This window comes from Gadus chalcogrammus, chromosome 12 (genome assembly GCF_026213295.1).
Source record: "Gadus chalcogrammus isolate NIFS_2021 chromosome 12, NIFS_Gcha_1.0, whole genome shotgun sequence".
In the NCBI taxonomy this organism is placed as follows: Eukaryota; Metazoa; Chordata; class Actinopteri; order Gadiformes; family Gadidae; genus Gadus; species Gadus chalcogrammus.
The window spans coordinates 1,689,409-1,714,287 of NC_079423.1; the positions used below are offsets into that span (position 1 = coordinate 1,689,409).

Here is a 24,879-nt window from a genome sequence, read left to right on the forward strand (position 1 = left end):
GTCCAACCCAGGTCACTCGGTTAAGTCACTCACAGTTTTTATGAATTCAGACTTGACCCTTTTTATTAGTTTACGAGCGGGTCAAGGTCACTTGGTCACCATAAAGCCCTGATGTATCTTTTGCCTTGTTTTTATTATTCAAACCTCTTTTACGTTTGCCTTTTTGCCCTCCATACACATCAGTCACAATCACCCATTGCTTGTATTATGCACCACTTACCATGAGGGATTGGCTGGGAGTGCGTGTCGGTCTGCTTTGCCGGGCCGATGAGTAGTCAGGGAAAAGGACTCGAACGATATGTTAAACTACTACAAATGTAGTCAGATAGATTTATTCTAGGTCCAATAAAAAAAATGTCTTTTACAATTGAGCATAGATTAAGAGAGTGCCCGTTAAGATAAAGAAAGAAAAGATTAATTTTAAGATATCAAGATAAAATAAGGAATCTTAACCAACCAAACTAAAATAAGACTTTGTATCTCAGTCTTAAGCTTATCCAGCCAAAACGGATATCATGTCCAATCTAAAATAAACTAGTATAGACTTCTTATCTCATTCACCAGCTTATTCAGCCAAAATGTGAGATTATGTCCAATGCTAAAATATACAAATATAGACTTCTTATCGCAGTCACCAGTTTATTCAGCCAAAATTTGAGATTATGTCTAATGCTAAAATAAACAAATATAGACTTCTTATCTCAGTCACCAGCTTATTCAGCCAAAATTTGAGAAGATGGTCCCGCCCGCCTAAGAAGATGGTCAGCTAATTAACCCAAGAAGCTCTCTCTGTCTCTCTCTATGTCTGACTCCCCGAAAACCTCTGAATCACTATCTCCTTAAGCAGAGTCCTGCGTTTGTCTAGGCCCAAATGAGGTGGGGGCCCGATGTGATCTAGCAGTCTGAGTTTCCATAAATCTTTTCAACAAATGTTCCTTTGATATACATTTCTGGGTACTTTTCCTATTTCGCCTGCAGGGCGGCACATAATGCTTGAGCTGATGCAACAGCCATCATAGGTTTACAATATGTTTGTGTTCTCCTTAGGATCACACGCTATAGTCAACGTATGTTGGTCATATCATGGCGCCTAAAGAGACACGCGTCCTTTGTATTCCTCACAGTGGTCACCTTATGCAGCCCATGTCTCCCCCACTCCATGTGCTCTTTACCAATGATCGCATTTTGAAGACAGACATCTCGAGTCCTTCTAAATTTCTGCATAATAAGAGATATAAGGTATATATAAAATACCCATGATTAATATAAGATGTATAAGGCACATATAGGCTAAAAATGTCCACATAATAAGATATATAAGGCACACATATATTTGTAAGGTACCTTTTGTTGACAGTGGTTTTGTGTCCTTCTCATGAGTGATTCTGGAGCGGCTAGGTGCATCAATACAGTGGGTCCTTTCAGGACACGCGTCAAAGCCATTTAACATTTCTTTACGTCTTAAACTATGTGTCTTTATTAAAACATATTTTCAACCTCACTTTGCCTTACGGCACTCACTTCAGTGCTCTGTGGAACTCGGCTGAAGTGGCTCTGTGTACTGGGCAGTAAACGGTCTGCTGGTCCCTTGTGTTCCCCCAGGTGTACAACCTGATGCGCAAGTGCTGGGAGCATGCCCCAGATATGAGGATCACCTTCCAGCAGCTGATCGAGGACCTGTCCCGCATGCTGCAGAAGCCCTGAGCCCAGAGCTCTTTCGCCAGCTCGGTCCTTCAATAGTACCACACCCCCACGCCCCCTCTATCCTTGCCCACAGGTGTAACCGAGTTTGCGCTGGATAGACGACACACGCACACTCACTCGCTCACTCACACAGTACAACTCAGGAGTCTGGGTTCCAAGGACTACATGTACACAGATGTCCTCTGCTTCTGTTATGTCCTCCAAACTCACACACATACACTGTAAACCGGACATTCTCCAGATTATACCCGGAGGGGCTATATGTGTGACAGCAAATGCCAGAACCCGCCCCTCCGGGGTTAATCCGGCCAGGCCCCCAGTATGAAGTCCGGAGAATTCACAACGAGCGATTGGGCGTGTTGATGTTTCTATCATGCGACTGGCGCGAAACCGGGAGCACGGAGTGTATCTGCTTCATACTTTTCTCTTCTCGCAATTCCCGCTTCCCACCCTTCTGTTGATATTGTGGATGCGTCGAAATAAAGGTAGTATTTACATCGCCACAAAAAGGGTCAGCATTCGATGTCTTAGCAGCCCCACCCGCCATCTTCGATGTGTTTTAAACAAAGCACTGTGACTTCCGCTGCATATTTTTTGCGTCACGTCCGGCCTCCTACACGCTCCAACAAGGCACCACTCCTCTCCCAAGGTATACAGAGTATCTCCAATATGTGTGAACACGTCTGATGCGGCTCATCTCTGGCTGTGTGGTGCATCTGTGAAAGGGCACCTCCGGATCATGTCCGGACCCGATTCCCCAGAGATGATCCGGGGATAATATGCGAAATGCCTATTACGCTTACTTTGGTAGCACTATTTTATCACGCGAATAATGTTTTTATTTTAATGAAATGTACGCCAAATGCATTGAAACTGTATTCCGCTGTAAGAAATACCACTGTGGAAAAACAAACAGGGCAATTCTCAGATCATTACCTGCATTAAGCTTTTATTTTTATTTTTTTAAGTTCAAAGAAGGACCCACTTTTTATTTGCCTACAAAGGCCCACTGAGAGATCTCTCTCCCTCTATTTCTTTCAAATCCTTAAAAATGTTCCCTCATTTATCTGTACCACTATGATTCAGTTTTTGCCTACTTGATAAGGTTATTTTGCTTGTTATATTTTTTCTCATGGGACATGACTACCGGTATATCCGCTGTAATTTGTCCTCATGGCCCTGAGACCCAACATGATCTATATCTATCATGTAGTATGGCTATATCTGGGGGGAAATTCCGTGAATAAAAGTTTAGGTTTCTGAGGGGGCCTGTGACCTGACCGCTGCCCCACAGTGACTGAGCAGGAGGATGGCTTCGTCCCACCATGGAGGTCTGCAGCCAGTTTCTGCTGCCTCCTGCTGCTCTGGGGCCACCGTGTGGCAAAGGATCCATTCAAACAAAGGACTCAACTTCTTACCATAAATTTTTGCACTAGAATGTTATGTCTCTGTCTCTCCTCTCCCTATCTGTCTCTAAGTCTCGGTGTGTCTCTCTCTCTCTCTCTCTCTCTCTCTCTCTCTCTCTCTGTTTTTGTCTGTCTGTCTGTGCTGAAGGACATTTCGGAAACGGACAGTAAAAATCTGGTGGGGAAAATATAACGATGTTGGAACATTGAGGTTTTATTTCTTTGGTTTTATTTTTTTATCGAAGCGATGCTTTTGGTTGGCCAGCACCTACGATTTTCAGCCTCTGTTGGCTCTTCTTCGGATTCCATGTGTTACGAAGAGGTCTTTAGCCAGTAGGTTTTCCAACCCTTCTCCATGTTGGTATTTAGGTATATTTAGCTTATTTAAACTCGTATATCAAAGCAGAACTTTACTATATGGTTATTAAGCGTCTCCATTTATACTAAATAGGCGTGATTATCGTTTTTTTGAACATGAAGGTTCATTCGTGCAATGCTCTCCTGAAGCTCTTCATGTCTCTTCTTTGGGTGACCATACACTAGCTAGCTATCTCCATAAAGGCGCACGTTTGAGGGCCACATCGGATAATTTATTTTAACCAATATGGGTATCAAAACTCAGAAGATTACTCCCCCTTTTTCTATTTTCAATAAGAACTTATATCAGGATGAGGTTTGAGAAGGATTCGGATTGAGAAGGAAAGGAAACGTTTTCTTATTTTTTGAAGAGCAATAATGTGATTTATTTTAAAGGACCTTACAATTACATACTATAAAATGTTTTATTCCTGTTCATCCCTTTTCGTTTTTTTATCCATTTTCAAATTCTAAGCAGAAAGAGACATGTTTATACTATATTATTGTGCATAATAAATGATTTCAGCAGAGGGATTGGTCTGAACCTGGTGATAATTCAAACAAGCCATTTGAGAAAGAATGTCAGGCCTTTATCAAGCGTGCCTTGCATCATCACTATTGTTAAACGTGTGCTCAATGTGATCATATAGTCATTGTTGACAATGAAAAGTGTAAGGTGAACCGTTTATTGTAAGACAATGTTTTTTTATTCAGGAACATAGATTCTTCTGCAAAAAAGACCTTATATATTTTTGAAATAATTGGACTAAAGAATTGCTGTACATACACAAATGTACAATGAAAATAAATAAATAAAATCTGCATTCCTTGCCTTCAAATGTGTCTGCCCAGAAGCTAAAAAGCAAAGAACCATCCATGGTAGTTGTATGTATACTACAATGGTAAGCATGCTGAAATTCAAGTGCTTCTAGAAATCTTATTCAGAGTAAAACAATATCAATATTTCAATATAAAATATTTGAAAATCTAAAGTAAAATTCAAGCCAGAAAAAAGACTGACTAGACTAAATTAAAAAGCAAATTGCACAAATAATTATTCTACCTACATCAGTTAAAATATAAATTGTAACAAGTTCATATTGCAAAGCTTTGTGACCACACAAATATTCCCTTCCCACTGGAAGTCCCTTCTCGCCACCCTCAAGTGTTTTCTAAACAGCGCAGGGGCCAGCGGCTCCGCTTTCTCGGGTGAAGGAGGATGAAGGGCACGTCTCATAGACCCCTGGCGACCCACATCCACTTTCCCCAAGGGGAAACGTCCCAGACCCCCGGCGACCCACATCCACCTCCCCAAAGTCAGTTTCATTAAGTGCGACGAGTGAGCTGCATTGCCAATGCGATGAACGTAGGCCTGCCCAGAGCCATAGAGAGATCTCTATCACTCTGGGCCTGCCTATATATTAATATATGCCCATGTAATAATAATAATAATAAGACGTCCGATTATTGTAGCTCCTCCAATGTGACTCACCAACAGTTTTTATAGACCAAACTCGCCCCATGCTTTTGACAGGTTGGCATATGTCAACGCTTCAGTGTAAATAGACATGGCGTTTTCCCCTATTCTTGTTCAATTGTTACATACATTACATTTGGAGTCCATAGCAAAGCAGGCCTTGCTCCACCCATAGAAACACAACTCTATGGCTAAAACTTTCCTATAATAACCAGAGAAATTTCTGAATGACCTTACACGATCCTAGGGAACTGACATCAGCTTGAGAAGAATGGAGGGTCGTGGTGTTTTGGATGAGGTTAGGGCCAAACGAAGCATGAACCAGTCAGAAGATGAAGGGAACACTGTTAAATACATTTGTCTTGAAGCTCAATGCCCCCCCAAAAAATCACAAATAGTTTTAGATTCCCGTTGGTTGTATGTAGACCAGGAGGGCAGAGTAGCCTACAAGAAATGCCCATTATTATAAATGTATGACCATCTTTCTAACTATAAGAAAAAGGAAGGTCTGCAAACTGTTTAAATGCTCCAGAAGTGGATTTATTAACAGGCAACGTTTCGATCGCTAGGGATCTTCATCAGGCCAGATGAAGATTCCTAGCGATCTAAACGTTGCCTGTTAATCAATCCACTTCTGAAGCATTTAAACATTGTGCAGACCTTCCTTTTTCTTATATTCAACACTATTGTCTAGCACCTGTGGATTACCTTTGGATGTGCGCACCACCCCTCTTTTAAAGACATCTTTCTCAATATCCCATAATCGTAACTTGGTGTCACTTTATTACAACTAATAAGTATAGCCTAAACGCATACATCATTAATAAAAAACATTGATCTAATTTGGATATCAATATTTTCCAAAGTAAACTTTACCTTAAAAAATATGTCACAATTTCTCTTAACTTTAAATGAAAGTCCCCTACCACATAGTAACCAGTAGATGGCTCCCTTTCACTTTAAATTCATGAAACTCATAACGGAAATATACATAAATAAGAAAAGAGAGTTCAGAATTCTGAGAATAAAGTCAGAATTCCATAGTTCTGACTTCTTTCCCAGAATTCTGACTTTAATCTCAGATTTCTGAGAATAAAGTCAGAACTATTTTTTTTATTTTGTGAGGCCTTCCATACAATTTCGTCGTGCACCATTCGCCCTCAAATAAATAAAAGATGTTGCAACACAATTCAACACACACATTTTTAACTTGTAGGGAAGGTAGAATACATTTTCATTAGCCCTTTTAAACTGGCAACATTAAAACTGCTTCAAAGCTGGTTCTCATCTGTATGCCCGTGGCGCTGCTCAGACTTGCAGCTGAATACAAGACAGCTGTCAGGTGTCATTGACTACTGGTGACAGGAAGTGTCCATATTGGCCCGTAGAGGATGTGGCACTGGTGAGACTGGACTGCAGGCAGCGATCATTACAACAGACAACCTGTCTAAACCACTGAGACCCAGGATGTGCGTCCCCTGGCCAGTGGGAATGGTAGACCTTCAAACATGTGAAAGTTAGCCCTATAGTATTATTATTCACTTGTTATTACTATCAAAGCACTCAGACAATTAGAAAGTAAACAAACGGATGGGGGTGGAAGTGGCAATAAATTAATGATGTGGCCAAACAAGATGTGTTGATTTATTGAAAGGCTGCTGCAGGCTTATTACTTGGAAATGCATACCAGATACAGCCTGGGAGTCGCTGCTTCTGTCTGTTTGTCTAAAAGCTACTGGTGTAAAGTACTGTGTTGGAGGTGTGGCTGCAGAGCAATACTATATGCTTTACTCAGAGAGAGAGAGAGAGATGAAATTCAGTGAGATGGAGAAGACTTGTTGGTTGAGAGAGAAGAGGGCGTGAGAGTGAACTGGTGCAGGCTCCGAGATATTCAGATTTATTTTATTCCCCTTCCAACTTCAATATCAGACACACACACACACACAGACACACACACACACACACACACACTGGAATGGAGAGGGGCTGGAGCACAGAACCAACAGACCAGGCTTAGAGTGCCTGAATGCATGGTGACGGCAAAGCGACAGGAAGCTGCAAGACTGCTGCCTCAGCTGTCCACCAACACAGAGCCAGCACCGTCGGAGATGCCACAGCGATCAACAAACTACCCCAGAGATACAATCGGCCTAAAGCACCATACGCAAACATCCGCCCGCACCCACACAACTTGCAAAAACAGTGGCGAGTCGTGATATCCAGCTTGCTGGTGGAGTCCTGTCCACCACGTGATTTAAAACTCCAGAGTGGTAAAAGTGGTAGGTTGTTGTGATCCGACTACATGGACATCAAAGTGGCAGGAACCACGCCAACAAGCCAAAGGAAACTTTCCAAATGATTGGTTCTCATTCCAAAATGATCTGTGTAATCAAAAAAGGTCCCTGCCTTATTCTCCTGAACAGAAATGCGAAATTAGTGCACGATGACGCTGTGGGAGGGAATGTACGTGGCGCCTATATCGGGGCCCTCATTAAACACAGGGGGACCCTGTTTAAACAAAGCTCACTCATAGTGACGAGAAGACGGAGTGGGTCCGGTTTGTGTACATGATGATTCAGAGAGCCAAAGGGACATTGAGAGAGTATTGATGGAAAGTTGTAAATAAACATAACATATCTAAAGGAAAGGCCTTTCCTTTGGTCTAGTCAGTTATTGTGAAACCATAGTGTGTGGGGGAGTGGGATTATTGCACTCATCAATGTTGCGTCCTGCTGGTGATGAGCAAAGCCTGGGGCATACTGTGATGATAGGCTAATGCCTGGCATGTGTGGACCACGCCCGCCAAGCTGGCATTGTTTCCATGGCAACTATAGGTGTAATATCCTGTTGCTTCGATGAATGAATACACATTGATAAGTGTATACAAGTGTAATTTACCAAGCAATAAAAGGTAGAGAGTGACAGTAAACGGCTGAAGATATGTCTCGTTATTGCCTTTATGGGATTGGCAGTCTGTCCCAGTGTGAGAGATATCGACAACGCAAAATTGAACACAATCACATCAAAACTAGGGGAAATCATTAAGAGTAGGTCAGAGAGTGTGAGAGACAGACAGAGACATCCAACATAATGAAGTCAATCATTAAAGTATGTTTTGAATGAACTTGCAACCTGAATTTGGATCTTGAGGGTTTGGGACAGACTAAATATTGCAGGTTTAAAAGTATTTTTGAAAAATGAATGAAAGAAAAAAAGCCATTCTTGTGGTGGTTGAAACAGAGTGTTGTGTCTTGCTTTCATTCATTACTCATAACCATTCCAGAACTAATGGGTAACTAACACCATTAATAACATCAGTATCCTATATCTGAACTGGAAGTGTGCGTCCTATATTAAAGTGCGCTATGTACACAATCTATTTATTGAATGGCGGTCAAAGTGATGATGTCATTGGCTTTTGTCTTTATGTCCCGAGTCGAGTTTTCATTGGCTGTATTTGTCGTTCCTGATGTACCCCTGTCAACATTGGGATAAAAATGGCTAATCGTTTCCTAAAATGTAAATACAATATATATTCATAAATATACATACGGATACACAGACGGAGATGAGGGCAGTTCATCAAACTATAGCGGAAACACACTCTTAAAGTCTCACACACACACACACACACAAAACCTCTTACATACTCTCGCATGTATAAATCGTTATACTTGTTCATGTACCCAAAGATATGTACACACTCAAACATATGAGTTTCTCTCTTCTCTTTCGCTTTCTCTCTCACTCATACACCAACCCACACACACACACACACACACACACACACACACACACACACACACACACACACACACACACACACACACACACACACACAACACAAGAATGACTTGAGGGATGATGGCAGTGTATTCACTGGTTACTGTTCTACGGTTGTTTGTGTGAGAGTATATTTGTGATTATGAAAGTTTGTTTTACACCCTAAACAGTCAGCTATAACTGGAAGACACACACACACACACACACACACACACACACACACACACACACACACACACACACACACACACACACACACACACACGCGCACGCACACACACACACACACACTTTGGAGTAAAAGTTGTGCAGTCCGGGAAATAATGAAGAAACTACAGAGAAAGCGGACATTTGTGTGTGTGAGGCAACAGTTCAACAGATAGAATGTCCTATGCCTTCCTAGCGAAGGTGCGACTGCTAGGCCAGCTAAACACAGAGAGAACCCTACCTGGAAATAGTCTTTCGATTATGTCGGAAGGCAGACAGCTAGGCAGTTCAAATACAAAAGCAGAGTATACGCTTTAAGATCACGGCACGTTAAAAATATGTTTGTAGTAGGTAAAAAAAAACATTCACACATCGACTGAGAAGGTCAATTAAGTTAAAGAGTTAAGGCTTCAAGAGGACGAAAGCAACTCTGTGTGTGTGTGTGTGTGTCTATGTATGTTGGTGTGAGTGTGTGTTTGTCAGGGCGCGTGTGTGCGTGTGTACACACAATCTTATAAAACAATAAGTCTTGTTTTAACCTAAGCCACGTTGTTTCGCCATTTTGTGTATCACACAAGATCCGCTGTGGAAAGGGTGTGTGTAAGGAGGGGTGGGGGGTGGTCTATGACATTGTGTAAAGGGAGCAGTACAGCAGGGACAATGTGCGTCTTTCCTTTTGCCCGGGGCCCGAAGGTGCTGCTGTGGCCGCCGCCCACTAAAGCCTCTTCCTCTTGAAGTAGTCGGCGTACTGGCCTCCGAGGCCCTGGGAGTGCTGTCCGATGTAGGCCCCTTCTGATGAGGTCACTTCCTGCACTGCTAACTGGGGGTACTCCCTCTTTTGGCCCCTTGCCTGATTCTGGGGAATAAGGGTTGGCATGGGAACAGGGTTCAGTGGACAAAAATGTATCTTGTTATAATGGTTGTTGTTGCTATTATATGATCACATGATGAGTCTAATACATGCACATTGAAAAGAGGGCGGCTTAAACCTAATTTACAGTTGAAGTGAGAGTAGTTGCACTGCGCAAGCCGGCACACACCCAAAATGGCACCATCACAGCCCAAGAGAAATGTTAATTTGGCCATTTGGTGCACCTCTGACATTTTTAAGCCTGCAGCAAGCAGGGTGCGCAAACTTCCCGTCCACAGCGGTTTTACTGCTAAACGATGACATGCCGTCATTTCAATATTCAAGCCATATATTTTTTACATATCTCCTACAGTTTATGACTGCTGGCAATACTAGTAGCCTTCTGGAAATACCTCAATAACTATCTGAGGTCTAAAAGTTTTATGCAGAAAATATTCTGGGGTTGTTAGCAAATTTATTTGAAAATGAAATAAATACATTATATACTCTTAATAAAAGTTACATAATGCCTTCACAGTAATGATTTAATGTAGAAGTCATTACAGTGAACAGCACTCACTTCCTTCATATGTTATATTACTTATGGCGTACTTAATCAAACGTGTTTCCATCATAACTGTTTCTAAGGCCCAACTCCTGTCAGGACCCGATCCATTTTAATGGATTTAATGGATCAATTTTAATGGAAAAGAAATCTTCTTTTTAGTTATGGGGTTTGCGGTTTTGGTTGGATTATTAAGCCCATTCAGTGTGAGGCATAGATTTTTTGTGATTTAAGGAGCCTTTCGATTTCAATTTGTACGTTTATGAAGGGATCATATTGTAGCATTTTGGAGGGTATTTCTGTTTGGACCTGGACTATTTAAATATTGACATGAATGTAATGAACTGGGGTCTCATTTATAACCGTTGCGTACGCACAAAACGGGGCTGAAATTGGCGTACGTGACTTTCCACGCCAAGGTTGTGATCTATAAAAAACCAACTTGACGGGAAAATGTGCGCAGCCCTAAGCAAACTCTGACCCATGCGTACGCATGGTTTGGAGGAAAAGGAGAATTGGCGACACAGATGGTGTGGTGGTGAACTGAAGTCAGACCGAAGAATTGTAGAGTGAGAAGAACGATTATGTTTTATCATCGCCCTTCATAAATTTAATTTCAACCCGTATCATGCGTTAAATCCTAATCAGAATAATTTAAATCAACTGCGTTATTTCTCAGTTATTACTCCAGAAACATAAAAAAAAATTCTCTATATTTAATCCCGTCACTCCATACTGTCCACTGACGGCGCGACTGCATGGAATAAAGCATCTGTCCAACATGTGTCAATAACATAATATTTGTATGTGACACTGTAAACACATAATCAAATGTCAATTAAATCCCAAGTGTGGAAAACCAAGCCGGACTCCTCATCACAAACGTTGTCCGTTACTCTTGATGCTTTTCATGACAAATCACGCATTAAAAAGGGGTTATGTTCAAGAACATTTTACGTGGGTGATTACAAACTGATTATCCAAGGTGTTCTCGGTCAGTCTTATTACCGTAACCCTATAAATACAGAGGTCTGCGCCGTGGTAATGCTGCACTATAGGGCACTTCTGGCGGACCATGCAAATGGCAGGATTCGGAGGGAGAGGGTATTTAGGGACCATAACAATTTATTGGTAGGCTACATAAAAATATGTAACTCTACGTCAGACCACTTCTTTTTTAATTCTGGGGCTGTGCGCTCCGTGCTACTGACAGAGTTCACTGCTGCAGCAACATGTTGCCACTCACTCTGCTTTTTGTTGTTGGCGATCCCAATCCCGTGACCGCCGAACAAAACTACCTTTCGGGCCTCCATCTCACCCACAAGTGTCTCCACTTCAACCTCCGTGATATTTCGCTTTTTTGCTTTTCTCAGTACTTTGGCCATTGTTTCCGACAAGACATAATACTTTAAAAAGGGGCGTGTACAGGGCGGAACGTGAAGCTGATTCAGCTGCGCACACTTGTAGGCACTCTGTGATTTATAAAGCAAAGATTGCGTACGGTGTGCGTACGCAGGGTTTTATAAATCAGAATATTTTTTGGCGCACGCAAAACTTGGCTTCTGGGCGTACGCACATTTTTAGTAACGATCCCACACACAGTTTTATAAATGAGACCCCTGAACTGTGTTTTTTCTTGGGACTGTTGAATAAAATTGTGTGACTTTGTTTACATCTCACGGGTTGCAAGCTAAATCTTTTAATTGCAGTGTTTGCCATAACTGTAACTTTTAGAATGAAGCAGATTGTCACACTCCTATTCGCTGGGCTATACAACACTATGATAAACACATTATCACTACTGGTTGGTTGATTTGGGAGGTGGGCAACATAGAATCACAATGGCGGCATTGTTCTTGAAGATTCACATGCACCAAAAAAAGCGCCTCGAACAGTAGTGGAGCAAAGATTAACTCAGCTCATTCTATTTTATTTACAAAATCTCAATGAGAAAACTAAAATTAAGATTTGGTATTTTTGGGGCATTTATTAAAAAAAGTAACATTGTAAACAAATGTGTAGTATTGTATGACTTAAACATTTTTAAAACAAACAAACGAGAAACCTTTACAAAAAAGGCGATATCTCTTTAAGAGTGCGGTCAAGTGAGCGGCAAGAAGACATAGTGCGGAACAGAGGGAGACTAGATAGAAACAAAGACTAAAATGCTTTTTCTTCAAAATGTCTTCCTCCGTGGTGCGCATCGACACCGTCTAGCACTGCGATGTCACGATGTGACGACAAAGCCCCGCTGACCTGCGTGGGAGGCCTGCATGGTGCCGCAGCGACACCTAAACACTCACATAGTAGTAGGCGCTCCAGTCGGTGGTGGCGGCCTGCGCCACGTGGCCCGGCGGGGGCCCAGCGGGGTGGGCGGCCCCCAGGAAGCCAGGCATCAGGGGCAGGGCGCCGTACGTTGGCAGCACCGCACTGGCGGGCAGAACGGCTGGCGGGGGGGCATGGCCCACGGCATGGAGGGAGACTTCCTGTCGAAGGACGAGAGACGAAAGGATGGAGAGATAGAGAGACTTTGCAGACAAACATGTTTAATAATCTATAAACTTTTGGTTTGGTCAATGATCGCTCCATTTGTGAAGACCAGTGGAGTCTCCATTGAGTCGGGCACATCAGATCAAAATAATTCACACCCGCCTTGCTTTTCTGACTAACCACAACAATGTTCGCATTGCCGTCCCATGGCAAGTTACAAAATGTTAGCAAGGTTTTGCACGTTTGTATGTTTCGTGTGTTTCTCGCCACAATCACCTCATTTGATCGTACAAGCTATGCAAACGTATTTTTCGCATGAGGTTTTACTGACTGCTTTAAAGTTGCGAATGCAAATTGTGTACGCACAAGCAGACAAACAACACCTTTGAGTATACAGCAAAAATGGCAGGCCCACTAAGCCAGTTAACGCACCCATGCACACACTGTAAATGTGTGTGTAAGTATTGTAAGTATTGGTATAGTCAATCAACCCCTGAGGTTGAATGGACAGCAATCAATCATCAATATAACAAGAGCCATATGTTAATTTCACACACTTTTGGCTCAGCCTATCCAGGCGAGTGTGTGTTTGTGTGTATACCTTGCTGGTGTAGGCCTGGCTGGCTGCGGAAGGCTGTGTGTAGTACTGGGTGACTGCCTGCATGTAGGAGCCATATTCTCCATAGGATGACACAGCAGGAGACTGGAACACACCAGGAAACACACATTCATGGGTAGGTAGATAATGTATGTGTGCGCATGCCTGTGTGTTTGTGTGTCTGTGTTCCTATTTGTGAGTGCATGTGTGTGTGCATGTGTGTGTGTGTGTGTGTGTGTGTGTGCGTGCTTGTCTGTGTCTGTGTGTGTGGTTGTGTGTGTGTGAATGAGTACGTGTGGTTCTTGTCTGTGCGTGCTGGCCTGTGTGTGTTTGTGCACCTGTGTGCGTGTGTGAGTGTATGTTTGTGTGTGTGTGTATGTGTGCCTGTTTGTGTCGGTGTGTTACCTGCTCCTTGCTGTAGTCTGGAGCCAGGCTGTCTGGGTTGATAGCGGTGTTGTAGTTCTGGACTTGTGCGGCTTGGTACTGATGATACCATTGTTGCATGGCTTCCTGTACACACAAACACACATGTAGGCAAGAGACCCATTAAACATGTGAATACATAGTATGTGAGAGCATTATTGTTGAGTGTTTTTTATTGCACTGCTAAATGGTTGTTTCCCTCTGTCCGCTGTGCAGCTTGCCCTCTATTTTTCAAGAGTTCATCATCAACGTGGATGATGAAGGAAGAAACAAAGAAAGAAACACAGACTGACTGTAAAAAAGGAAAAGAAACGATGAACAGATGGTGAACGACGAAAGAATGAAAGAATAAAAGAAAGAAAGAACGAAAGAATGAAAGACAGAAAGAAAGAAACAATACCTGAGTGAATGAAAGGAGGAAATAATGAAAGAAAGGAAAACATGAAGCCGTTCTCTCCAGTGACGGCATGGGGGCCATATGCAATTTTAAAAGATAAGATAGGATAAGATAGCCTTTATTGTCATTGTACAGTCACCTATACAACGAAATTGGGAGTGCCAAATGAAGGTGCATTACACATACAAAAAACCCACAAGCAACTTAAGTTAAAATTGAAAAAAAACAGACAGAAATAACAAGAAAAACATTTGGAACAAGACAAGGACAGGCAATATGAATAAATAAATATAAAAGGCTGTAAGCATATTGCACTTTATAGAAAGTGAGGTATCTGTTTAATGTTTAATGTTTTATGAGTGTTAAGTGTCCTGATTGCCCAAGGAAAGAAACTGTTGTTCAGTCTGTTGGTTCTGCTCTTCAGGCTCCTGAAGAGAGGAGCCTGCTCTCTCCTCTCCTTATAGAGGAGAGAGCGGAAGAAGAGACAGATGGACGCACACACACACACACACTCACACACACACACTCACACATACACAGCTTGACGCCTCCTCTCACACTCAGTCTGTCTGTCCACCATCTTTCTAACCATCCATCCAACATTTTAGTCAATCATTTATCTCCCAAACCATCACCAGTCTATCTTGCATCGCAGATTAATCCGTCCAAATAGTTTATTGCACTATTCTAATTCAACGGTCCATCTATGAAACATTCACCACAGTACCAGCAAATCCCATTCACAGTATATTATGCCTGTTCTCCTAGACTCTCTCTATTCCTAGACCCGCTGGTGACTATGGATGTAAAATAGAGTAGGTGTGTGTAAGTCTGTTATTGTGGCCATGGCGATGTGACCTTGACACACCATCCAAATGTGTTTGTTGTCTACACTTATAGAAATGTAAACAAGTGCTCTAAATGTGTCTGTGTGCGAACGGGCATGTGTGTGTGTGTGTGTGTGTGTGTGTGTGTGTGTGTTTCTGTGTGTGCGTTACCTGTGAGTACACCTGGCTGTACTGGCTGTAGTCGGCGTAGGTGTCTGTGGTGTACTGGGCCGGGGCGGGCGCCACCACAGTGCTGTGGGAGAGAGAGCTGGAGCCCTGGGAAGCTTGGGGGGCCAGGGAGCTGCTGTAAAGCCCAGGTCCGGGCTGCCCTGCCTGGGCTTTACTCCCAACCGGCCCTGCGGTTGAGCACAGTGGGCGGATCACACATAGCCACGAGTGTAATGGTTATATTTATAGTCACATCAACCTGGGGGATATCCTAGAAAGGTGTGTGTGTGTCTGTAAGTGTATATGAGTGTGTGTGTGTGTGTGTGTGTGTGTGTGTGTGTGTGTGTGTGTGTGTGTGTGTGTGTGTGTGTGCTGGTGGGAATTTGTGTGTGCGTGTGTGTGTATGAGTACCTTGCAGCACCATGCCTGGCATCACGCTGGCCAGGTTGAGATAGGGGTTAGAGGGAAGCTTCACCTCTTTAGGTGGTTCACCCAGCAGAGAACCCTGCCCACTGGCCTGAGAGGGAGAGATGGACAGGGAGAAGGAGAGAGAGAGAGAGAGTGAAAAAAAGAGACACACGCAAACATAGGTTTTTCAATGTAAAATCCAGCAGCGAAGAGAAGAAGAAAGGCCAAACGGGGCAGGAGATTAGGCTGTTGGCTAATAACAGTCTTCCGTCTCGGTGGTTCCCTGCGTGACTCTGCAGGATGAGGACCACAGAGGCAATGCTCTCTGCTCCCCTCTGCTCCCATAAGCAGCCCTATGATTACCCCTCTGGGGTTTCTGTCATAGTAATTATCTGCACCAGCAGAAGCGACTGGCAGACAGAACACAGCCACAGCGCCTCACAGGCTGAGAGCACTGTGCTGAGAGCACTGTGCTGAGGACAACAGCCACAGCGACTCACAGGAAGACTGCCACTGTGCTGAGTACCAAAGCCACAGCGCCTCAGAGGCAGAAAACACGCAGCTGGTTAGAGTGGCCAACAGACAGTAAAGACGAGAAGACAAATAGCGAGACATGTGTTAAGTGGGTAGGCAGGTTGGGGTAGTGCATTGTGGGTATTTTCAGTGGGAGGTAATCATGAGGGACTGTTGCTGGCGATGTCTGTTGATAGGCGCGAGAGTGTGTGCGACTTGTGTACTGTGTGTTTGTGTGTGTATGTGAGAGAGTTGGCCAGTGGGTGTGTGTGCATGTGGGGTATGGGCCGCTATTTGTGTGTGGGGAGTGAGTGAGTGACGAAGTGAACAAGCCAGTGCCTGTGTGTAAGCACGTTTGTGTTTTTTCCATGTATATTATAGATGCTTGGGATGACTGATGGGGCTAAGTAAAGGAATACATCCCTCTGGTCACAAAGAAACAGTTGAAGGGCCCTATCTTGCATCCAGCGCAATTTACTTTCTACACCGACGCATTAGTCGTTGCTAGTTTGCAACTGGGCCGGAGCGTTCTTTTCCCTCCAAAGGCACGGGGAGGGAAAATCTTGCGCCCCAAGGGGCGGTTCTGCGAAAGGAGGAGGCGTGTTCTGGCGCAAACGTTCCCTGGTGCTATTTTGCAGTTTCAGAAAAAACAATTCTGCCACAAACCAGGAAATACCTGGTTTAAAGTCAGTGGTGCGTTGTTCAGTTGCTATTTTAAGGGCACATGCATAATGTTGCTTGTGCACCTTGCGCATACACTTTGCTTCACTCATCTACCTAGCAACACATTCTTGGTAAATTAATTTGGAAAGAACAGCCGATACAGCGGTAACAAGTTGTACTTTTAAACCAATGCATCTGCAAACACCGTACAGCAAACATATATTTTCTTAACACAGACATCGTGTACAAGCCCATTTTTATTGAGTATTTGATCATGAGAAAACCGCGAGTGTTTTCAGTAAAACCTCCTGCGAAAAATAAGTGTTAAAAAGAATGAATGAATGCGGGTGCGCGTGTTTGCATCCATCTGTTTAAACTCACGCAAACTAAACACGTAACGCATAATACAATGGAAATGTAAAGGACTGTCCCCCCCTATTAACGGGGGGGACAAATGCATATTAGGAGCACAAGTCGATAACGATAATGCATACAATACTGGTAGGAAACAACGTTTGTTAATGTATTGCGTGTATCATTAAATAGAACCAGTTACCGCATATAATATGTGTGTTCAAATGCACTCATGGCCCTTAAAGGGGATGGGAGACGGCACTCTCATTGGTTTATTGCACGTCACGCCGAAACCACACCTACGGGTAATTAGGTCACTTCAGGGCAACCCTTTTTAGATTTGCGTCGGGCGCAAGAGTAATTTATCCGCCGGTATAATAGCAACATCGCCATAGAACTGCCCACAAAGCTACTTGCGTTTGGCGCTTCTCACTTGCGTTTCAGACTGTTAAAATAGGGCCCGAAGAGAGAGAAGGAGATAGAGGGCGGGAGGGAGGGTCGGAGAAAGGTTGAGCGAGAAAGAGGGCAAGAATGTAAGAAAAAGCGAGAGAGAGAAAGAGGGTATGTGTGAGAGTTTAATTAACATGAAATGGAAGCACACCAAAAGGGGATACACCACTCGTGGAAAATACTGAGGTGGGAATGAGATTGTGTCTCACAGAGATACAATCCACCTGTGTGTGTGTGTATATATCGGCCTGTTCGAGTGTGCATGCGTTTGTGCTTGTGTGTGTGAGAGATGCTTGTGACCGCCTTGCATACCGTGCCTGGCAGGGGGTAACCATCACAGCTGTGGTGCTGCAACACCTGCAGGCCCGCAGGGTCTTTGGGCGGTGGAGGGGGGGCAAGGCCACAGTTGCTGCCCAGGGAGTAGCCCTGCCCATGGGGATGGACACTCAACACGGCTCCCGGGGGAGCCGGCTGCCTATTGGAAGCCGAGAAGGTGATGACAGAGGAGGCGGAGGAGGAGGAGTAGGCAGCAGACGAAGAGTGGAAGCCATTGTGATCCACGCCGGCGGGGGCGCGGCCAGGCTTGTGGGGCATCATGGAGGCTGCGGACACCACCGCTGCACCATTGTGTGTAGGCACAGGTGTGGACTCCTGAACAAACTCTGAAGAGGGGGAAGAACAAAGAGGTCAGGAAATGACGCAGAATGGAGGAGAGGAGAGGTGAGGTCAGGCAATGAGAGGAGGATGGGATGAGACCAAAGTAGATCAGAGAGGGTGGATGAGATGAGAGGTGAGAGGACAGGAAAAAGGCAAACGAGGATGAGTAGAGAGGAGATGAGAGGACAGGAAAAGAGAGCAAACAAGAGGAGGAGACGAGAGTACAGGAAATAAGAAGCAAGAATGAGATATGAGTGAAGGACATAAAAGCAGATATTCTCCTAATCTATTTTGATCCATTCCCTCCTCAAAGAGGGGGAGCAGGAGGTTCACAGCAGCTAACTGTGCCCAAGGAGCCTGTTTGCTTTGATGGAATGAAGTGGCTGCTCATACATCACATTCTAGCAGCCTTATTGCTCCATCACTGGGCTTCATTTATTACCCCAGGGTTTAATAACACACACACACACACACACACACACACACACACACACACACACACACACACACTCACACACACACACACACACACACACACACACACGCGCGTAGCACGTGTCCAATCAGCTCATCATAAATGTAATATGTGTGTGACAAATGAGCAGTGTGTCGTCTCTAAGGATGAAGCTCCAGCAGATCTTGGGTTAACAAGCCTGACGGTCGCATTTCAAATCCTAAGGAAAACATGGCCAAAATAAAATTCCATATATACACATTTTAATACACACTAAAAACTATACTAACTGGCAAACATAATTTCCATGTAAAAACAGAGCTTTGTGTTGTTTTTTTTGTGGCCGCCTGAGGCCACAAAAAAACGTCAGACGTCAGAAAATGACTTCGACCTCTCCTTCTATGTGTGTTGGGATTGGTTTAACAGTTCATATCTTTATTTAAAACAAAGCCTATGTTAATCAGCTTACACAAAACAAGGTTGTTGTTTTGCTTAAACACATTTTGAAAATTTCTGGAAGTGTGTCCTTTCAATGTTGATTTGTGAAGTTGAATTTGGACTCCTCACCCGTGGGCGAGTCCCCCAGCAGGCCCTTTCCTAGGGCCATGGGCCCCTGGGGAAGGGTCCTCAGAGACATGGCCTTGTGGAGCAGCAGCCGCGAGGGGTCCCCTAGCAGACTGGCCACCTGGAGGGGAGAGGAGCATGGAGGATTTCATATGCAGAATAAGCAAAACATCGACTTATACAAAAGTGGGTATCTGGATTGGTACATTTGCTTCAGGAATAATAATACTTTCGACAAAAAATATTTCTTAAGTAACCTGGATAAGGTAAGCCACAAACGTCAATGTTCTCTACGTTGGAGCTAAATAACAGTGGCGTCCTACAGAGGTTGCTTAGACTACTGGCCAATCCATAGACTACTGGATTGGCCAGTAGTCTATTTGTATCGACTATGTTCTGTTCTGTTCGGCCACGTTCATTAAACAACTGATCTGGACCTTTAGAACCCCGACATTAAACCACACCAAATATTAATGTAAGGACCTCTGAAACAAGGCCCTTAGTTATTATATATTTGGTATTTTTTTGTTTTATTGTATCTTTATTTACATGTTGCCCGGCAGTTGTAGAGCTGTAAGCCAATCAAATTCTGTAAATAGTTTATGTCCACGAAATCACTGTTTTTGAAGGGGTTCTGTCTCCGGAGTTTGACGTGTGAGGGGTTGGTCAAATCCTAGAGTCCGGAGAGAGAGGTCCTTTAGCCAGTTTTGGGACCCAGTCGCTAGAGGACAACGCCTGGGACCGCAGTGTCCGCAGAGTGTTTCAGAGCTCATGACCATGGGTCTTGAGTAGATACACACTTATACTGACCCACACACACACTATCGCCCTCGGACTGTTGGACATTTGGACGGGCATCGTAGCCAACTGTTGCAGTCTGGTTCTCTCCACTGAGAGCAGACCTTGTGCAATGGGCCCCAACGTCAAGCTCTTTTTATTTCGTTGTGTGTATTTCATGCATGTTACACGGTTCACTTTTGTTTGTTATTCATTGATGGGTTGCAAGCACCAGCCTCTTTCGATCTCTCTCTCTCTCTCTCCCTCCCTCTCCCTCTCTCAGAATATTTTTAAATATCTAATCTTGGATGTTCTGGCAGTTAATTTGCATATAGTGCTGGGTTGGTATGTACTGGTAAGTCATATATATGCATTCACCACTTTAATTCTGTGAAAATACACAATTCACCCGCCCTAGGTAAGTGCGGTATTTTCATAGTGGAGGCACTGCTCAACAAAATGCATACTGTTACTTGGCATGGCCGGCCGGTGAGAAAAGGGTTACATAAAACAGCACTATAGAATTGTAATATCGTATCGCAATATTTACAGTATCACAAAATGTACAGAATCGTGATACACATTGTATTGGCACTCAGAAATCGTTCAAATATCGTATTCTGAGATCACTGCCAATTCCTATCCCTTTTATTAAGAGTCAATGTGTTGAAAGAGAAACAAGGGAAGGAAAGACCACATTAAAAACAGCCTTGATGACGACAGAAGCACCAGTCAACCCGGGAGCCTTTGTCGCCAATTACACATTTACATAAAACAGACACACACACACACCCCTGCAATTTGATTTGAGTCAGGAGGCGTTTGATTGTTTCATAATGGATTTAGTACTGAAAGACAAGATTGTGTATGCACTCACAGATGTAAAGAAATTAGAACAGACATGGGCACACACACACACACACACACACACACACACACACACACACACACACACACACACACACACACACATAAACACACAGACAGGATTTACATTGGTGATCCGCTTCTCTTTGATGTGCATGAGCTGTTGCTGGGCCAGCTGCATGTGTAGAAGGTTCTGGAGCACTAGTCCGTTTCCCAGCATAGCGCTCTGTAGGGCAGATGTGACACTGCGCTTCATCAACACATAAATCACATGCTGCAGGAGACACGCACACACGAGTCAACATCCAGACGTTTAATCAACTCTCCCCACAAGCCGGATCCTTGTTAATTGTGTGTTTCTTTAATGAGCAGCTTAATACCTGGTTAAAGGTCCAATGACATGCCAACAGGTGTCAGTGTGATTAGCCTTACAAGCCGTTTTGAAAATCTGCCCCTTATGACATCACAAGTGGGCATGTCCATCTAGATGTGTGCTAGATAGGTCTACCAGCATGCCCAGTGGACTCTAGCAAACGTGGCCTATCTATCAGTCACACATCTAGGTGGATACGCCCACTTGTGATGTCATAAGGGGCAAAACGGCTTGTAACGGCTAATCACACCATGCCATGTCAAGGTCGTTTTTTGGATCATTCCAGTGACATTTTCAAATCATTTCAAAAGCCTACGAGAGACAAATGCATGTGTACAAACCCACAGAGATATGCACACAGACACACACACAGTCACAAACACACACACACACACACACACACACACACACACACACACACACACACACACACACACACACACACACACTGAAGTGGGGACCTGGTGAGCTTTCCCAAGGGTGAGCAGTGCCGAGGTGATGGGGGGGCGCAGGAAGGGAAGGCTGTGGTGGCGGCCGTACTTTCCTGGAAGAAACACACCAGACAGCACCCGGGTTAGTACCTCAACGCTCATCTGCTACAGAGACCCCTCGTTCGCGTTTCAGACACTTTAACACCCTTACTTGACAAAAGTCAAGGTGCAAGGGCAGTTCGTACGCGCTTACCTGGGTTAGACCAAAGAAAGACAATGAGACCTATGAGAACTGCCTCACCCTCGTTTGGAATATGGACGTAAATTATAACTGCTGATTTACATGTCCACAATGTCAACAATTAACATAACGACCCAATCCTTTAACCTAGCTCAGATGTGTCAGGTAAGGTTGGGCTTAGGGCAGCGTGGAACATTCAACTGAGGCCGCCCGTCTTTATTGTTTGTGTTAGAGTCCACTCCCCATCACCTTTCTGTTCCCCCAGAACATTATCAAACTTCACGAAAACGTTTATATTTCTTTGCATCAAAAATTATCATTTAAATCCACAAACAACATACTGTATGTGTAATCCGGGGCATATAAAAAGTGGGACCAGATAATAATTACTTTCTCTCCATTGAAACCCATTCATATTTTTCAATCTCATAGGTCCCATGGGCTCCCCCGGAAGGTGCGTGACTTCGCCAATCTATACTAGTCTCTGGGGGGACGTGTGACGTCTAGCCTGCAGGGGGAGTATGGGCAGGTTGGGAGCGCACCGGATTGGCTGGGGGGGGGAGGGGTTGGACCTGAGTGTGAGCAGGTGTCAGCACTCAGGCCAATCAGGAATGTTTGTATATATGTGCCTCCTCTGTGGTTAGTGGAAAAGACCGGGGAACAGAAAGAGAGAGGCAGGGGCGATCGCCACCCGAGATCGCCTGGAACACATCCTGTGACCGCTTGGAGCGGAGTTATGATTTACGTCCAAGGAACTATGTTTTGTTGGACTGAGCGATCTAAATAAAAGGACTTTTCTGTTGGAAGAAGCAAACCTGGTGTCCAAGCGCTCTGTGAACCTGCTACAGTGGAGCCCATTGTGGGGCGAGCCCATTGCATGGACCAGTCACCACTAGGAAGCGTGCTCGGGCATCTGGCCCAGATGGCGGAACGGCAGGGCCAGCTTCAGCAGACCCAAAGCGAGGTGCTCACAGAGCTGGTCCAGTCCTTGGCGGCCGATCGGGCCGTCTTACGGGAGCTCCTCGCCTCCGGGGGACGCGGCGAGGGACCCAGGGGAGCAGGACCCGTGGCCAACATCCACGTCCCAAAGATGGGGGAGGCGGACGATGCAGAGGCCTTCCTGGAGACTTTTCAGGGGGTGGCCGAGGTCTCCGGGTGGCCTCGTCAGGAGTGGGCTCATCGTCTCCTGCCGCTCCTGACGGGGGAGGCCCAGCTTGCGGCCCACAGTCTGCCGGCCGGGGCCCAGCGGGACTATGGGACCATCGCCAGGGCCATCCGGGACCGGCTTGGCCTTTACCCGGAAGAACATCGTCGGCGGTTCCGGACGCTGGCGTTCACCGAGGGGGACCGGCCCTTCGCCTTTGCCCAGCAGCTGCGGGACCAGGCGAGGAGGTGGCTGGTTCCAGACCAGAACTCGGCGGAGGACGTGGTGGAGCAGGTGGCCCTGGAGAGGTTCGTTGAGGGGCTTCCGGCCAGGACCTCTGCCTGGGTCCGGTACCACCGGCCCGAGAGCCTCTCAACTGCAGTCGACCTGGCGGAGAGCCACCTGCAGCCCCCACCAACGGCCCAGCGACCACCAACACCGGTCCCACGCACCGGTGCAGCTGCCCTACGACGGGACAGGCCAAGCCCGGCGCCGAGGGCAAGAGGGGGGGTCCCCGTTCTGGAGCGGGCACGTGAATCACCTCCCACCCCCACTCCACAGACGGGCGCTCAAACGGCAGGGGAGGGGTGCTGGAGGTGCGGGCGGCCTGGTCACTTCCGGCGGGATTGCCCTCTAATGGAGGTGGGCCAGGTTGTCCGCGTCACCGGTGCCCCGTCTCCTCCCCACGGTCCCGGCGAGGCGTACCGTATCCCGGTGAGGATACAGCGGGGTACGCACCAGGCGCTGTTGGACTCGGGCTGCATTTGGTGGAGGCGTCGAGCGTTTTGGTGAAGTGTATACACAGGGATGTGCACGAGTATCCTTTGGTCCCTATCAAAATTCGTTGTGGGGGGAAAAAGCATAGTGTTAAGGCGGCGGTTAGTTCGAGCCTCACGCACCCCTTGATTCTTAGGTTGGATTGGGCTGGGTTTCCACAGGCTGTTAGGGGGACTATTGGGGTGCGGGCACGACCGGTAGGGACATGTGAGTCATGTGCTGTGTTCTGCGCCGAGGCGGGGGCGGACGACGCTGCTCAGGGATCAGGGGAGGCGGGGGAGGTCCCAGCGCCGAGGTTCCCACCGGTGGAGGATTTCCCCCTCGAGCAGTCTCGTGCCGCCACACTGAGCTCAGCCTACGACCAGGTGATGGTTATTGATGGGAGTAAGGTCCGGCCAGACACAGCACTGACTTACCCACACTTTATGGTGGTTAGGGATAGGCTTTATCGGGTGAATCGTGACACCCAGAGTGAGGAGGTTGTTACCCAGTTGCTGGTACCCAGGAGCCGCCGGGTAATGGTTTTCCAGGCGGCGCATTTTAACCCAATGGCGGGCCATTTGGGGTACGATAAAACACTTAACCGGATAATGGCCCGGTTCTATTGGCCGGGGATTCGGGCGGAGGTGCGCAGGTGGTGCGCATCCTGCCCCGAGTGCGAGCTGGTGAATCCCCTGGCCGTCCCCAGGGCTCCCTTACGGCCCCTTCCCCTGGTGGAAGCCCCGTTCGACCGCGTTGGCATGGACATTATCGGGCCATTAGAACGTTCCTCACAAGGGTATCGATTTGTGTTGGTCCTGATCGACTACGCAACCCGATACCCGGAAGCAATTCCATTGCGCAACATCTCTGCGAAGAGTGTTGCGCAGGCGTTGTTTCATGTCATATCGCGGGTGGGAATCCCGAAAGAGATTCTCACTGACCAGCGCACCAATTTCATGTCACGCACGATTA

At 45.6% G+C, this 24,879-nt stretch overlaps 2 protein-coding genes across 2 annotated transcripts in view; one reads left to right on the forward strand and one right to left on the reverse strand.

Moving 5' to 3' along the window:
• jak1 (Janus kinase 1) overlaps nt 1–5,481 on the forward strand; it is a 51,285-nt gene extending 45,804 nt beyond the window's left edge. Inside the window, exon 14 of the mRNA XM_056604113.1 lies at nt 1,603–5,481. Coding sequence (XP_056460088.1) covers nt 1,603–1,704 — 102 coding nt within the window. The 3' untranslated portion in view covers nt 1,705–5,481. The remainder of the gene's footprint in view (nt 1–1,602) is intronic.
• Nucleotides 5,482–5,568: 87 nt separating this feature from the next.
• The window catches only part of raver2 (ribonucleoprotein, PTB-binding 2), a 125,779-nt gene continuing 106,468 nt past the window's right edge, over nt 5,569–24,879 (reverse strand). Inside the window, exons 7-16 of the mRNA XM_056604114.1 lie at nt 21,794–21,876; nt 21,087–21,185; nt 19,319–19,436; nt 17,953–18,302; nt 15,664–15,769; nt 15,256–15,440; nt 13,843–13,947; nt 13,441–13,542; nt 12,653–12,835; nt 5,569–9,790 (exon numbers count right to left, since the gene is read on the reverse strand). Of these exons, the coding sequence (XP_056460089.1) occupies nt 9,650–9,790; nt 12,653–12,835; nt 13,441–13,542; nt 13,843–13,947; nt 15,256–15,440; nt 15,664–15,769; nt 17,953–18,302; nt 19,319–19,436; nt 21,087–21,185; nt 21,794–21,876 (1,472 nt within the window). The 3' untranslated portion in view covers nt 5,569–9,649. The remainder of the gene's footprint in view (nt 9,791–12,652; nt 12,836–13,440; nt 13,543–13,842; nt 13,948–15,255; nt 15,441–15,663; nt 15,770–17,952; nt 18,303–19,318; nt 19,437–21,086; nt 21,186–21,793; nt 21,877–24,879) is intronic.